We start from the raw sequence: 17,224 nt of genomic DNA, 5'->3' as shown, positions 1-17,224 counted from the left end.
TATTATTATTATTATTATTATTATTATTGTTGTTGTTGTTGTTGTTGTTATCGTTATCTTATAATAAGTCTACTTGTCATTCTGTTACTTAGCCCGTCGGTAACGCTTTCACGTGATTAGAGAAAAAAGGGAGAAAGAAAAACGGGAGAGAGAAAAAAAAAGAGAGAGAGAGAAGCGGGCATGACGTGAGGTAGAGGGAATGTGATTGTAACGCTTTTAAGTGATTAGTTGAAGGTAGGGATTAGTCGTTACGTTCTGAGTTCAAATTCTGCCGAGGTCGACTTTGCCTTTTATCCTTTCGGGCTCGATTAAATAAGTACCAGTTATGTTAATCCCTTTCTCTGTCCTTGTTTGTCGCCTCTATGTTTAGCCCCATGTGGGCAATAAAGAAATATATATAGAGGAGGAGAGTTAAAATATAATTTTATCAGACTGATGTTCTGATGGCGAGGTTAAAAAAAGACAGGGAAAGAAGTAACAGAAAGAGAGAGAGAGAGAGAGAGAGAGAGAGGGGGGAGGGAGAGAGAAAGAGAGAGAGTGAGAGAGAGAGAAAGAGAGAGAGAGAGAGAGAAAGAGAGAGAGAAAGAGAGAGAGAAGAGAGAGAGAAGAGAGAGGGGGAGAGAGATGATGATGGTGGTGGTAGTGATGGTGATGGTGGTGGAGGTGGCGGTGGTGATGGATACTGAAAAGTGTATTTCTTTAAATTGAACTAATTTTTTTATATCCCCAATCACTTAACGCATGCGTACAAGTGCAATTCCGTGAAATATTCAGGCTTATTTACATGACAGATATATGCAATTTAACTAAAGGTTGTCTTGTATGTATAGGATATTTTTTTGTTTATGGGGAAAATGAGAAAACAAGAGTGAATATTTATTATATGAGTGTTGTGCATTAATCCTATAAAATTGTTCATAAAATATATAAAGTGTATACATAAAGTGCATTAAGTAATCATCGTATCCCAATTTCTTTCACTTTTCAATGAGTAACAGATGAGCAACTGTCTTTCCACATAGACACATCATAGGTTACGCTTTGAGTTTTTTTTTTTTTTGATAATGTTTGCAGAAATAACCCAATAGGTTTACCATTAATTCCATGAAATATTCGCGGGTCCCGCTAGTTATTATTATTATTGTTATTATTATTATTATTATTATTATTATTATTATTATTATTATTATTATTATTATTATTATTATTATTATTATTATCTCAAGGCCAGCAATTTCGAGGGAGGAGTTAAGTAGATTACATTGATCCTAGTGTTCAACTAGTACTTACTTTATCGACTCCGAAAGGATGAAAGGCAAATTCGACCACGGTGATATTTGAATGCGGAACGTATAGACAGACGAAATGCCGCTAAGCATTTTGCCCGGTATGCTAACGATACTACCAAGGTCACCACCCTAATAGTAATAATAGTTAGAATGTCAACGAAATAATACAATTAGAACTAAAGCACTCATACAACTATTTAGGACTTGGTAAATCTGATAAAATATAGTGCATAGAAATAAAGGGAAAATAGCTTGAGGGGCTTCGCTGCTGATAAAGTAGCATATTGTTCCTGTGAATTTACATGTCATAATAATTGTGACATGTCGAATTCTGTTGTTACGTCTAAATATCTTATTATCAATTTGTCTTGGCCTGTGATATGTAGGTACTTCCGTTCACTCGCTTTATCTCATCTACTTTCAAGAGAGTGTATTTTCCCAACGATTTGTTCAGGAAAAAATATATTTCAACTCTAAAAGTAAAAGACAAGATATCAAATCGCACCTACGATCAATAATTAAAGGCTGTAGTCTTGTATGGTCTTTCGAATAGTATTTAGATGTATGATCTTTCGACTAGTAATGTCGAGTTATAGAACTCATAGGACCGGTTAGTCAGTTGCCATGACATACAAGTGGTAGAGATCACAACATTTTCCCTGAACGGAATGCCAGCTGAGTGGACTGAAGCAACGTAAATGGTTTTGTTCAAGAACACAACATGTTGCCCGCTCGGGAATCGGAAGCACCGGATTATTAAATATACGTCTATGTGACGTTGTGGAGACAAAATACACAATATTTCCAATAATTCTTTCTACTATTGGCACAAGGCCCGAAATTTTGTAGAAATTAGATTTCGTCGACTCCAATATTTAACTGGTACTCATTTTATTGACCCTGAAAGGGTGAAAGGCAAAGTCGACCTCGGCAGAATTTGAACTCTGAGCATGAAACCACAAGAAATCCCGCAAAGCATTTTGTCCAATGTGCTAGCTCACCGCCTTTAAATAGATAATGCCCTAATTAATGACATTAATCGATTTATTTATATTATCTAAATTTCTGTAGATGTTAATATGTAACCGCTCTTTCCTTGATTATTTACATGAAACAGGATTGACATTTAGCTTCATGAAAATAGTGGAGTAAAAATATAGTGTTTACCTCTTTTGAAGATAAGCCGATGTTTAAATTACGGACAAAATATTTGACGAAATTTAGCTGCTTTTTAAAATCATGTCTTGCGATGCTTGTAGAAGAATCGAGAATGAATACAATGTCAGCAGGCTTCTTGCAGGGGATAGATGGAGCTTCTGAAATTATATTATCACATATAATGCAACAAGCTGGAAGAGACAAACTGAAGGACAGTTTGCGGAGTGAGTGGCAGTGAGAGAATTATATGTGGGCGAGAAAACTGAATGTATTATAATTAATGTGAGTTGCAGCAAAAAGTTTTGTAATGGTTGGTGTAGCAGGGATTGTAATCAAAATGAAATTGCAAATTTTTGTTGTAAATTTTACTTCAAATATATTCCATTAAAAAAATGATTGAAAACAAAATACTACGTATTGATTTTAAATCATGGAAGATCACACGCACATAAACAACCATGCACACACATTGAGGTACAGTTACTTATGCTATAACGTTGTCTGTAAATATATTGTTACCACTACACGGATCCGCGACGCCAGATTGTAAATGAGTGCAACGATATTTTAAGCATCGTTTACTAGCACATCTGAGCTCATTTTCAAATATTACAAGATGATCTACCTCACGACTCCTCACATCCATCACATCCACCGCACCCATCAGTGATCTACCCACATCTACCACATCGAAGCTAATACAAACAAATTTCCTGGTTCATAATTGGTAATAAAATTCGTATACAGAAGGCCGATGACCATGACATAAACTACTATTAGTCTCCCGGTACACCACAAATATTAAAAAACTTTCTCTTATTACCAGAAATTATTATGTTCTAACTGAATTGATTAAGTCTTCCTTACCACTCCTACCCAACACTATAATACTTTCCTTTTAACGACCGTATTCCTCTAACCACTATATTTCGCTACAATTTCGGTTGTCTCACCTATTGCACCCCACTTCCCACCCACAGTGTTTTCCTTCTCAATCCTCTCCTACCAGCGCGCTGTTACATCTCCTGCCTCTCCTTTGTTTTCAACGTAAAATACAGATTTTTCAAGGTTTTTCTGTACTGTGTTAGCTTTTTTTTATGTCATCTATCTTTATTTCCTCTTTTTTCCTACTTCATGCGACCCGCTAAGATTTATTGTAAACTATGCGACTACTTGCACCTCTAAAATTGCCTATCCACTATTTGATTATCTCTTCATAATTTCATCTTTGCTAGGTATCGGTTTCCATCCGGCCTAGCTTCCCTAGCCTGTTTCTTTAAGTTTTAGTTTCTAAGTCAATGTTATCTTTTTCTTGCTACCGTTAATTGACATCTCTTAATTTAAAAACTCCACCTCATCGATCCTACCCTTCTCCCTCCATTTCATCTTTCCATAATTTTTTCTCGCTTTGACTCTCCCTCTAATACTTTTCTGTTGAATCTATATATCCTATGTATATTTAAAAGTACTGTCTTTGACCAAGTTATTTGCTAGCGTTTCTATCATGATTTCGCACCAAGGGTAGAGTTTTGTTGGACCTTATTACACAATATACATAGTTATGTCAGCAGTTATCGATTATTGGAATATGTGCTTGCATGTGTCTGTATGTGTGTATATGTATTGACGTCAGGGAAGCCATGTATTTTTTCGTCAAGAAATAACAAAAATTGTGTTTAATCGTTTAAATATATTTCCAAATGTCACAAAAGCTTGTACTGCACTGCCGAAGGTAAGTATGAAAATAAATATGTAAAACAAAATAAGATAAAATATAGTATTTCTTATATATTTCAGTTACACACAAACATCCCTAGAGTTTTAATATTATTAATATATATATATATATATATATATAAGGTTGAGGAGGGTATGAAGAATTAAGATATAAACACAAATTAGGTAATCATACTCATACTGTTTGACTTAAAATGCACATCCGTATATATATATATATATATATATATATATATATATAAATTTAGTAAATGGAGTAAAACGCGTATGTTAACTGAATACTTTTATTTCCAGCATTTGTTTCGAAGATTACAAATTATACCTTCCATAGGAATAGGTGATGTTGATAAGAATGTAATCTACTCTTCAGGGAAATGTATGGGAACCAGCTTAACCGTAAGATATTTTAACCGAATATAGGTTAAAATGTCTTACGGTTAAGCTGGTTAACCGATTTATTTTGTCCGAGTTAATTAACTAAGAGAAAATAAATACATATAATATATATATATATATATATATATATATATATATATATATATATATATATATATATATATATATATATATATATGTATATATATATATATATATATATATAAATTAAGATATAAACAGAAATTAGGCAATCATACTCATACTGTTTGACTTAAAATGCACATCCGTATATTAATACATATCGAAACATGAATTTTTTAAAAGAATATTTATAAAACATAAACATATATAAGAGGCGCGGGAGTGGCTGTGTGGTAAGTAGCCTGCTTACCAACCACATGGTTGTGGGTTCAGTCCCACTCCGTGGCACCTTGGGCAAGTGTCTTCTACTATAGCCTCGGGCCGTCCAAAGCCTTGTGAGTGGATTTGGTAGACGGAAACTGAAAGACGCCCGTTGTATATATGTATATATATATGTGTGTGTGTGTGTGTATATGTTTGTGTGTCTGTGTTTGTCCCCTCAACATCGCTTGACAACCGATGCTGGTGTGTTTACGTTCTCGTAACTTAGCGATTCAGCAAAAGAGACCGATAGAATAAGTACTAGGCTTCCAAAGAATAAGTCCTGGAGTCGATTTGCTCGACTAAAGGCGGTGCTCCAGCATGGCCGCAGTCAAATGACTGAAACAAGTAAAAGAGTAAAAGAGTAACACACACACACACACACACACACACACACACACATATATATATATATATATATATATATATATATATATATATATATATATATATATAGAGAGAGAGAGAGAGAGAGAGAGAGAGAGTGAGAAATACATGTAAATAAAACTTATCTGGGATACGTATGGAAGGAAGTGTGAGAAAAAGAGAACTGATAATTTTTTTCTACTAAAATTAAGAGCGGTTAAGATTTTCAATTAAAGATCCATAGAGTTCTATGTGGTTTTTTAAAATATATACATGGTGTATAAGGTGTATAATACATTTCGAAGAAGTCCACTTTCTACGGCCGTTTACAGAGTTCATGTCCTTCTAGAACAATTAATAAAAAAAATCTTACAAACCATGCAGACATTGTCCCCTTCATCAGGAAAGGTATCTTCAAAAAATCACATTCTTGACACTTTTTGATTCTTACACGGTGATAGATATATTAAAAAAATTCACTCTTACGTATGCAAATGAGTGGAGGGCATGAAATGGTGGGACAAGTACATCAACCTATTGAGACTAAATCTAATCAAACACAGCACAATGAAATTTTCACAGAACTAAGAGCTAAAAGGTTTCAAGTTGCAGGCAGTTTTTTAAATCGTCCAATATACTTGGTTCTATAATTTTTCAAAACAGTGGAATGGAATTTATGACAACATGAGGGAATTGCATCAGAGAATTTATTTAATGTATTTAAACTATATGATCTAAGGATACTGTACGATTCCCTTATATATAACCTGCATCTATTCGATATATGAGGCAAGAGTTGTTGAGTTTTTAAACTTAACTTTAATAAAGGAACTTAAATGGGCTCTGTATCTCTTCTTAAAATCAACAGCGCTTCCTATATAAACGTTAGTTTTTAGTTAACTACTTTTACTGCACACTTATACACCAAACTTTTCCTAAAACATGAACTGGCAAGCGGACATGATTCAGACACTCTACAGCTACATGTTTTTTAAATTCTTTTTTACTCTCATTCCTGTTATTGTCTTTTTGTTTTATTGTTTTTATTTATTTTGGGGGGATGGGTTGTCAAGATCGGTAACTTCCTTGGGTTGACTTGGATTAACATTATTAATTTTAGATTTACTTAGATTTATTATTCTACATTTGTTATTACTACCAGGGCCTACATTAGATACGTTATTAGTGTTAGAGTCCTTATTCGACTGACGTTTTATTTTACTTCTACTTATAGAGGCTATAATAGATCCTAGATTAGGCACTGCAGAGTAGGAGAATTTTATCGAAGATTTATTACAAATTGACTAATACTTGTGGTGCTTGGGAAAATTAGCCTTCAACATCTTGAAAAATAACTTATGCAAGTTCTTAACTCTAAGAAAAATGGTGGGGAAAACCAGATTACTTCGCGTTTTCTAGAATTGGATTGCTTAGTCTTGTTAGATTTTCCAGAATCAGAATGTTTATACTTATTATATTTACTATATTTATTCCTAGGTTGTATTCCACTAGCTATGATATGATTGCCATATGGCTTATTTATATCTATGTTTATCAATACAGAGTTTGCGCTAATAGTTTTAGGGATAGAGTTAGGAGATATATTTGCTAATTTTCTTTTAAGTTGCGTGTTAGGTATGTAAGAAATTTGATCATTAAAACCACTTAATTTCAAGGCATTATTGTAAACCGGGGCATGTTGATTAAAGATCTCATTGGAAGATAAATTTAAGATTCTAATAGAAATAGCTGTAATTATGCTATTGATAGTCTATCTAGGATGGTTCGAGGAAATGTTAATATATTGCAGAGATTGATTAGGTTTCCTAAATGGGTAGTATGATCCAGTAGTAAGGTCCAATGTCACGTCCAGAAAGTTGACTCCCTCAGAATTAGTATCGAAAATAATATTAAGTTTGAAAAAAATAACAAAAATTTCCAAAGGGCTTTTTAAAATTTTTCTACCGCCGGTTTAGATAGGCTATGTGTAGCAAGGAGCGCATCGTCCCTATAAAGACCTCCGGACACATTTGGAGAGCTACTTTCAATTTGAGAGAGGAGATATAGGCCCACCAAATCTGTCACCTGTGCTGAATCGGACGACCCCATAGTTATATCAAAGTAGTCCGTAGATTCAGATTTAATCCAGTTATGTTCATTAAAGTTAATAAGGGTCTTTCTGGCTGCCAAGATTATATCAATATCTGATATAGATAGTAAAATTGCGAGCAAAAATCTAGTCTTTGTTTAAAAGAATAGGAGATATAGAGACGTAATAGTACGACATATCAAACTGAATAAAATGGATACTCTGCTTATCTTCCAGGGGATCGAATCAAGTGATTACATCACCGGTAGAGCACCACAAAGGGAGTTTGACCTTATATTTGCTAACTTTACCCAAATCAAATTTAGTTGGGCGAATTAGCCTAATAGGAGGTTTAGATTGGAAATTACGTTTGTGGTCCTTTAAAATGCATTGAGGTGCTTTCGGTGTGTATGGTTAAGTTCTGTCCAGTAGGTCCAAGTTTGAGAGGAGATTATAATGGATGTTGTTACTATCGTCCAATGCAGTAAAAATACTGCATTAGACGAAGATAAGCAGCATATCAATTTTATTCAGTTTGATATTTCGAACTATTACACCTCCAGGACTACTTGTGAAGGGCTCTACCTGCTGCCACAAACCGTTAAAGGGTGGGATAGGGATGCCGTGGCTGATGACGCGCAGGCATGCGCTGAGGCCGAGGCATCTGTGGCTCTACCTGGACTGTGACCGGGTGTGGATACCGCACGTTAGATCGATGTTTCCCAAGTTCACACGTTTTTGGGGACTGTAATCCTGGACCTATCGTAGATCGAAGTTAGGTACATGGTACACTGAGTGCCGAAAGGCACTTGTACTATTCTATCGCTCGAGCAATGCAATCGGTGACAGTTCAACCGCATCTACTACATGGCGTCTAGAGAAGTGGTAGAGAAGTGCCTCAGGCCAATCTGGTCAAAATGTGATGATACCTTAGGAGAGATCCTGGGCCTCGATGATAATCATCTCACCAGCCTGTTCCAAAGAACATTCGAGTTGAAGGGCCTTACCTGTCCGTGATAAGCTCACAAGGCATGGCTGCCCTTGCTCGCCGACTTGCCCACGATGCGTGCAGGATAAGGAAACTGTCCTGCATGCGATTGTGCAATGTTCGGGTGTGTCGGATCTGTGGGCTTATATCTAACAACTGTTGTCAAGTGTTGGAAGAGTACAGCTGTCCGCTAAGTCAATTGTAAAAATTGACCCACCTGCCTCTTTAAGTAAAGAAGGTAAGAATTGTTTACTCATTGTAGTAGCAATTGCGAAAGAGACTGTATGGAAAACTAGAATGAAAGGATGCGTGACCGGCAATTTAATCTCTGGCCTTACATTGGTGACTTTTTTCCCCTTCCACCTGCTGAAAAGGAAGATAAGGCTGGAGAGAAGATGCGAAAAGATGGAAGAGTGTAGTACGAATGTTGAGAATGGATGTATCAACATGAATACTACATAAAGGAGTTACAGTCTCAGTGGTGGAACGGAGTCTAAGCGGAATCTGTCCCCCCATTCCCTTGTTCATGTGATTTTATTTTGTCCAATTACATTCGATTTAATTATATCAGAAATTCTTTTAAAAATCGTACATCACATTGTTATATCATTCGACCCCATCAACTGTATCGTCCCCTCTTTGTTGCCCCCACCACCACCACCAGTGGGCAATAAAAAATTTGAATGTGATTTTATTCTGGCGTCGTGTTAATCAATTCTTTGGACGTTTTCCTGGTTAGGTTGCATTTTGTGGTACGGTGAGTGGATTGTTAAAATTGTTTTGTTACATTGTGTATTGTTAGGAAAAAAATTGTAGCTGCTTATGGCAGTTTTCTTGTTATAATTTCCCCCTTGTTTGAAAGGAGAATTACTGTTTTTCTTTGGGTCGTTAGCCCCAATCCACTGTTACTCTGTGAGGCATATTTTCCCATTAATTTATTTTCTGTGGGGCGTTAGCCCAAATCTTGTTTAAACAAATGTGTGACTCAACTGAGTCGGAAAAAATATGCCAGAAAGAATTATTGGATATGCCAATATTAACGTCACCTGTATCACCAGTGCAGCCTCCAGCCTCCAAAAGCCAATTTTGCTGAAGCAGCAAAGACCTCAACAAGGAAACTCAACACTGAGTTGAGCAAAATTATGAAATTCAAAGGAATGTTTAAAAAAAGAAGGGATGGAAGTCCAAATAGCCCCTCCAAGTGAAATTACGCACTTAACCAACAGGACAACTATAAGTTTTAAAACATACATTGTAAAAGAGAAAAAAACTAGACATGGTGTCTAGTGAAGCGGTAGAGAAGTGCCTCAGGCCAATCTGGTCGGATATAAACTATATAACACGTGCTAAGAAGTTTGCTGCCATCGAGGTGAGGTTCACCAACGAAAAGAAAGCCAGGCAGCATTCTTCAAAGACTTTAAGGACGGAAGAGGTAGTTCTTCTACCACGAACTTGAGGAGAAGAACATCAAAAATAAAAATAAATGATATGCCACCAGAAGTATATGCTGCCTGGGTAGTGGCAGCAACAGTCGTCGGCTTGGAGGACAAAATTTCGATCCTCTAAGCAACAGCAACCGGAAAACAAAATCGGCAGGGGTGAGGGATTGAAATGGTGATCCAAGCAGTCCCTGCAGATTTAGACGAAATTCCAGAAGCGATCCAGGTGGGGGACACAAGATTAATAGTTATGGTAGAGGGGAGGAAGCCTCACTGTTTCAAGTGTGGCAAGAAAGGCCACATAAGGACAGTACAGCCCTCCCCCATAAAAAGAAAAAGTGGTAGCTCCCCTACCACTCGAAGAGGAAGAAGAGGAAGAAACAACGTCAACAACACCAACTACACTACCAGCTACAACACCAACTACAACGGAGGGAAAGACGGAGTCTCCGGCGAAGGAAATAGATAACGATGAAGTAAAAGGCGAGAGGTGGAGCACAAAAAATGGTAAAAGAAGTACCTCACAACCCATGCATGCAAGCACCTCATCACATACACACACACAAAACAATCTATAACCGTACCAGAAACAAAAAGGAAGATTAAAACCTAATGGTAATCAAAGAAAGTACCAGATGGACTCGTTGGGGAAGTGCAAACCTGTGCTATTCTCCGCAGAACCATTCAGGACAATCTCCTCTTTATACGTTATACTTTAGAGGGGATAAATAGTAAACTTGGCTCGGGTGGAGTGGTCCATTTAGACCAAACTAAGGCTTTCGATAGGGTTGATCATTGGTACCTGGTGTCTGTTCTCGTGGTGTTCGACTTGGATCCGAAATTCCTTAGCTGGATCATTACCATGTATGGCAACATCGACTTGATAGTTCGGGTGAACGGAAGATAGGGCTGGAGAGAAGATGCTTGCAATCAGCGTGGCTTCATTATCAGTCATATTACTAGTCATTAATCAGTAAGTGGAGATTTATCATAAGTAGATACCGAAAGGCAAAGTAATTATTGAGGAAGAAAAGTAGTATACTTAATATTCATAATATCGCACTAGAATATGAAGAAATAAAAGATATTTTGTACCTTTATCGTTTCAATTTTTGTTCTTATCTGAGACATCTTATTTGTGATATAAATTTTCGCTCTTTGATTTTGTATGTTACTTCCCTCTACATGTTGACAACATTAGGAGAGTGTCTTAGGATATAAGTCAAATTACTTTTTGCATGATAATGAAAACTTCAAAATGTTAATGGGATATATTAAATGTACGTGCTGAGTGAACTTTTGCTTCAATGTCAGTATTTTATACATGTAGAAAGGCATAACATATGTAAGTTTGCTTAGATATACATACATATGATGATGAAGAGGATGAACAGCAACAACAACAAGAGAAACAAATAAAAGTAAAAGAAAATGGGGTTTTCCTTTCATATTGCAGTGAACTAATTCTAAAGTATATTGTTGCAGTAGAATAATTTCTAAATACCTTATTAATCGATTCAAATCCATGATTAGGAAAATATATCAAAGTGCATATTTTCACACTGGTTTTGCTTCTTAAAAGAGATTTTCATTGCAATGTACGTGTGTAATGCCTTGCTACTAGTCTTCATATAGTTTATAGAACGCCTACCAGAAACAGCCTTGTTATAGATTTATCAGGTAACATGGAACGTAATATTGTATATCTTATAAGGTACAAATTAAGTAGGAATGGAAATCTTTTTATTTTTATAATTATTCAAAAAATATCAAGGGAATACATCTTATAAATATTATAAAATGAATTACAAATAGGTGTCAGTATTAGGTTTATGATCTAAACTTGGTTTAAATTTTACTATACGAAAAGATTCTTTATAGATACTTTATCCTATCGTACTTTCTGCACATTGGTAAAGTGGGAAAAGTTTAAAATTTGGTTGCTGAGTTCTTCACATCTATCTAGATGCTTACTGAGTCAATTTTTTCTAATGTTCGGATCAAGTATTTATTGTTGGTGAACTGTCATGCGTTTTCTAAATTACATGGCTGTTCGGCCAATAATATTCTTGTCATATCTACAGCATGTTATGACATAAATTAAGTTTTCCGAAATTCATGAAAGTTTTTTCTTTTACTTTAAAAATATGCCCATTCTTGAAGCGGAACTCGGAGCCTTCCGATATATTGATACAAATTCCACAATATGTTCTTCCACTTGTTTTAACTGTCAGGTTTTATATAATGCTAGTAGATAGTTGAGAACATGTTAAAAAAGTCTCTTCAATGAATGAAGTTGCTTTATACTTTTAATTATTTCTTTGTTTTCCTAAGATTCTCCTCATTATAAATGTGTACGTGTGTGTCTGTGCGTGTGCCAGTGTGTGCACGTATATTAATATATATGTAAATAAGGTTTTGCCACTGTTTCGTAGCGAGTCTAAATAATAGAGAAAACCATTGAAAAGTGATTTACTGTGTTGTATATTAATAACGTTGATCATTACATAATTCAATATCAAGAAATGTATATTTAACCTCATTGTCAGTGAGAACAACTGGATTTCAAGGACGTTGCAGGTACGTGATAAATGCAACATCTAACTAATCTAATCGGGGATTTTAACGCTTGCACAATTTTTTATGATTTTGGAGGCATGAAACTTTCGGCAACAAAATATTTGAAGGAAAGAGATATTTTAAATCTTAACCGATATTGACTCTTGTGAATTTCATTTTCAGTTACAACAAATTATCATGTTACAAACGATAGTTTCTGCACGTAAATAAATTTATGCAATTAAAGAAGTTGACTGTAAATGGACCACTGCCTCACCCGAGCCAAGTTTACTATTTATCCCCTCTAAGGTATAACGTATAAAGAGGAGATTGTCCTGAATGGTTCTGCGGGGAATAGCACAGGTTTGTGCTTCCCCAACGAGTCCATCTGCGACACGCGCTATAATAAATAGGAATACTGTAAATCAAAATAAAAAAATATAGTTCTTAGCGCGTAATTTTCCCTCGTGTAATAAAAAAATCTATTTTCGTCAACTTTTAATATATATATATATATATATATATATATATATATATATATATATATATATATATATATATATATATATATTTATAAGACCTACCTGTGCTGATTACGATCCGGTCTGGTCTGGGAGTTGTGTTTATTTCTAGAAAAGAATTAAATTTTCATAACGAAATTAAGCAAGTTAAAAAAGTAGAAGACTTTATATAAAAATAATATTCTCGGAACAAATGTCTTCGAAATGAAATAATGCACTTACTGTTTAACATTACTAATCATAGATTAGGATCTATATTTAAAAAAACTCATATGCAAGTGTTATGAAAATAGTTTCTGTTGACTAAATGTCTGTATTTTAATAATTTCATCAGTAACTATTACAAAATGTTCCCGTCTATATCACATTGTGGAACTCTATGACAACTCCCGGTGATCTTCGTAAAATTAACATACTGACCATATGGTTAAATGTATTCTAGATATTATATGATGATATTCACATGGTATAAAGGTATATTTTACATATATACACGCATATATATATATATATATATATATATATATATATATATATATATATATATATATACACATTAATTATATAAAGAAGGTATATTATATATCATACATATTAGATAAAAGTATACGTCATAATATATATATATATATATATATATATATATATATATATATATATATATGAAGTAAATACTTCTTAACAGTATTTCGAGACTGTCATCCTTTGTTTTGCTAAATAAACACACGCAATATATATTCGTTCTTCACTCGATTATTACTGTTCTTATTTTAACTCATGTCCATTCTCTGAGAGTCTTTCGTCACACATCTGTAACCTCTTCAGTGACACTTTCCATCCCCGTGTGTTCTTCGTATAAATGCAGTCAACAGCAGTAAACCGTTTCCCATTTATGAGTATTTTACATTATAATTTTGAAAACAATTTTAGAATTGACATGTGAAAATAGTTGCTTACCCCAGCAGGTTCTGTCAAAGAAACTTTCTTTTATGTGCTCCAGTTCACTAAAAGACGCTGTATGTTTGAAGTATGTTTTCTTCGGAAAACTTGCAATGCCACGAATCTCTTCTACTCTTATATACTCTCCAATAGCCAACGCAAAAACTTTAATATTAGCTCTGTGGACTCTGATTGCTGCTGCCAAAGTATTATGTGGTTTCTGGGAATTTCCATCAGTCAGAATAATGGCGATATGAGTAACGCTTGGTCGAGCACCATTTCCAGGTTTAAACATGTTAACCAATTTTTCTAACGCCAGCCATGTATAAGTGCTTCCTGTGAGTTGTCGAATTCGACTGACTTTCCGCAGAATATTAGATCTGTCAGTAGATTCGTTCAGGTAAAAATTTATTTCTACCTTATCACTGAATGATAATGCACCTATTCTTACCTGAATAATAATAATAATAATAATAATAATAATAATAATAATAATAATAATAATAATAATAATGATAATAATAATAATAATAATAATAATGATAATAATAATAATAATAATAATAATAATAATAATAATAATAATAATAATAATAATAATAATAACAATAATAATAATAATAAGCTAATACAAATAGCCATAAAACACGAGCAAAACAAAAAACTGTTTTCAGTATTTAAGGAAGCTGACAAATACAAACAAGAAATCAATCTACCTAACAAATACGAAGAAGAAGAAGAAGAAGAAGAAGAAGAAGAAGAAGAAGAAGAAGAAGAAGAAGAAGAAGAAGAAGAAGAAGAAGAAGAAGAAGAAGAAGAAGAAGAAACAACAAAAGCTATAAAACAAATGAAATTCAAACTAAAACTAGAACAGCAACGGACCATGATAAAACGATGGCAAGAAAAGCCCCTACATGGTAAATACTGGGCTAAACTAAATGCAAAACAAATAGACAGAGAAAAATCCCAGTAATGGCTGAGAAGCTCAGGACTCAAAGCAGAGACTGAAGGATTTTTAATTGCTGCACAAGACCAAAGCCTCCCTCCAGAAATTACCAAAAACATATAATGAAAAGAAACATAACAAGTAACTGTAGAATATGTGGAGATGGACAAGAAACAATAAATCATATTATCTCTGGCTGCCCAGTCCTGGCTAAGAAGGAATATATTCACAGACATGACAGAACTGGGACCTATATACACTGGAAGCTATGCCAACACTATGGAATAACAACAGAAAAAAGATGGTATAAACAAACGCCAGAAAAGGTCACAGAAAACGAGAAAGTAACCATACTCTGGGATATGCCAATACACACAGATAGAGAAATTAAGGCAAATAGACCAGATATAGTTGTCAAAGATCATGAAGAAAAAAAATGCTTTCTAATTGATGTATCAATACCAGCAGATGACAACGTTTCTCTAAAAGAACTGGAAAAACTTTCAAAATACAAAGACCTGGTAATAGAGGTAACTCGAATGTGGAATCTAAAAACAGAAACAATTCCTATCATAGTAGGTGCCTTAGGTATAATAAAAAAATATTCAGACAAATACATAACAAAAACACCAGGACTTACAAATATATATAACATTCAGAAAATTGCACTACTGGGCACTACACACATCCTACGCAAAACACTTTCAATACAGTAACCATAAGAGCACGACAGCAAACCACAGCACATACCCAAGGCGCACAGAGCTGCGCTCGGTAGTGAAGTGAAAGCACGTTACAAAAATAAAACTACTGAACAATAATAATAATAATAATAATAATAATAATAATAATAATAATAATAATTATAATAATAATAATAATAATAATAATAATAATAATAATAATAATAATAATAATAATAATCAAGTTATTGAAATCAGAGAACTTGAACTGAAACACTCATACAAATATATATATTTGATGAAACTGATAAGGCATACCACACAGATATTAAGAGGAAGATGAAAAAATGTACTGGCTATCATATACAATAAAACGACAACATATGCATATACAGGAACCATCCAGGATAATCGACAGCTTAAAAATCAAAAAGTGGAAGATAAATAAATTGATGAAATTTGTGAGAAAAATTAAGAATCTATTAACAGTGTCTGATATAGTTGGATAGATCTAGCTGTACTTAGGGAGAACGAGGCCTAATAAGAACAAAACAAGAGAAAAAGTTTTTTTAAATTCATTGTGAAGAGAAAAATACCTCGACGTAAAATTTTTTTAAATGCGACTGAAAGTCATTACTCAAAAACTCTAACAGGAAAAGCAGAAACTAAAGATCAATTTATGTAAAGACAGTTAATACATACTCGCAAGTAACTACGAAAACAAAATAACTTGCCAAGTGCAAATATTATACACATGCACGATCGGTTCGGAAACAATGTCAACTAGACATTTCGTCGGGAAAAACGAAGCAGAAGTAGAATAAACATAGTAATTTTTATACTTTCTGGGTTTGCGAGAAGGAGCTCTGTACTTGTGGCATTCATAGTTCCTCAGAAATCAGTGCGACCAATGTTATTAACATCCCGCTTAAACTATTGCAAATCAACGCATGTAGGATAGAGTTGAGCAGAGAGGGATTCTCACGAAGTAACGCTCTGGGAAAGGAAGATTGGACGAAATGGTTAGTGCAAAGTCTGGGGGATTCAGATTCGACATTGATGGTCATATGTTAAGAGACAAGTAAATCAGGAATGCCTGAGGGAAGGTGGCACGTGACCAACCAGCTCCAAGGAACAGAAACCTTTGATCTTTTGTGGGCCTCATCTAAATTTTATAGAGTCTGTAATTGTTGGTATATGGAATATTATTTTGCCCCGAAGAGAAATGCCAGTCTTCGGGTGCGATCCTAGCTGCATTAAAGTTGTATTTTCCTATTAGTGATCATTTAAAACAATTGTAAGGGCTCAGGTATTATTTATGTTTAAAAAGAGTGAGGAGCTATGATGTTTTCGTGATATCCATAGTGCCTGTGTTTTTTGTTATTGAAAAAGTTCAAATTGGCATGACATTTGGTTGGAAAATGTTTGGTAAGAATAAAGAGTAGTATCATTTGCATAAGAATAAACATTGTTGGACGTGGCGGCGAGTATGTATGTACACATGCACACTTGTGTGAGCGCGCGCCTATACGTGTGCTTGTGTGAATATGTACATGGAGATAAAGATGTGCCCGTGTGTGTGTGAATGTGTGTGCGTGTGTGTGTGTGTGCATGTGTACCTTCGTGTGTGTATGCCTGTGAGTGTGAGCGTGTGTGTGTGTATGAGTGTGTGCGCGCTCGTGGATGTATGAATGTACATCTAAGCGCACATACATATTCGTATATGTACG

General features: G+C 34.6%; 1 protein-coding gene across 1 annotated transcript in view; it reads right to left on the bottom strand.

Moving 5' to 3' along the window:
• Positions 1–17,224, bottom strand: part of LOC106879865 (collagen alpha-4(VI) chain) — a 90,437-nt gene that overhangs the window by 46,461 nt on the left and 26,752 nt on the right. Inside the window, exons 4-6 of the mRNA XM_089351006.1 lie at positions 13,884–14,316; positions 12,990–13,034; positions 2,457–2,605 (exon numbers count right to left, since the gene is read on the bottom strand). Of these exons, the coding sequence (XP_089207132.1) occupies positions 2,457–2,605; positions 12,990–13,034; positions 13,884–14,316 (627 nt within the window). The remainder of the gene's footprint in view (positions 1–2,456; positions 2,606–12,989; positions 13,035–13,883; positions 14,317–17,224) is intronic.

The sequence above is a fragment of the Octopus bimaculoides genome, chromosome 4, assembly GCF_046866305.1.
Source record: "Octopus bimaculoides isolate indiv1 chromosome 4, ASM4686630v1, whole genome shotgun sequence".
In the NCBI taxonomy this organism is placed as follows: Eukaryota; Metazoa; Mollusca; class Cephalopoda; order Octopoda; family Octopodidae; genus Octopus; species Octopus bimaculoides.
This window is presented reverse-complemented; position numbering and strand designations above follow the sequence as displayed.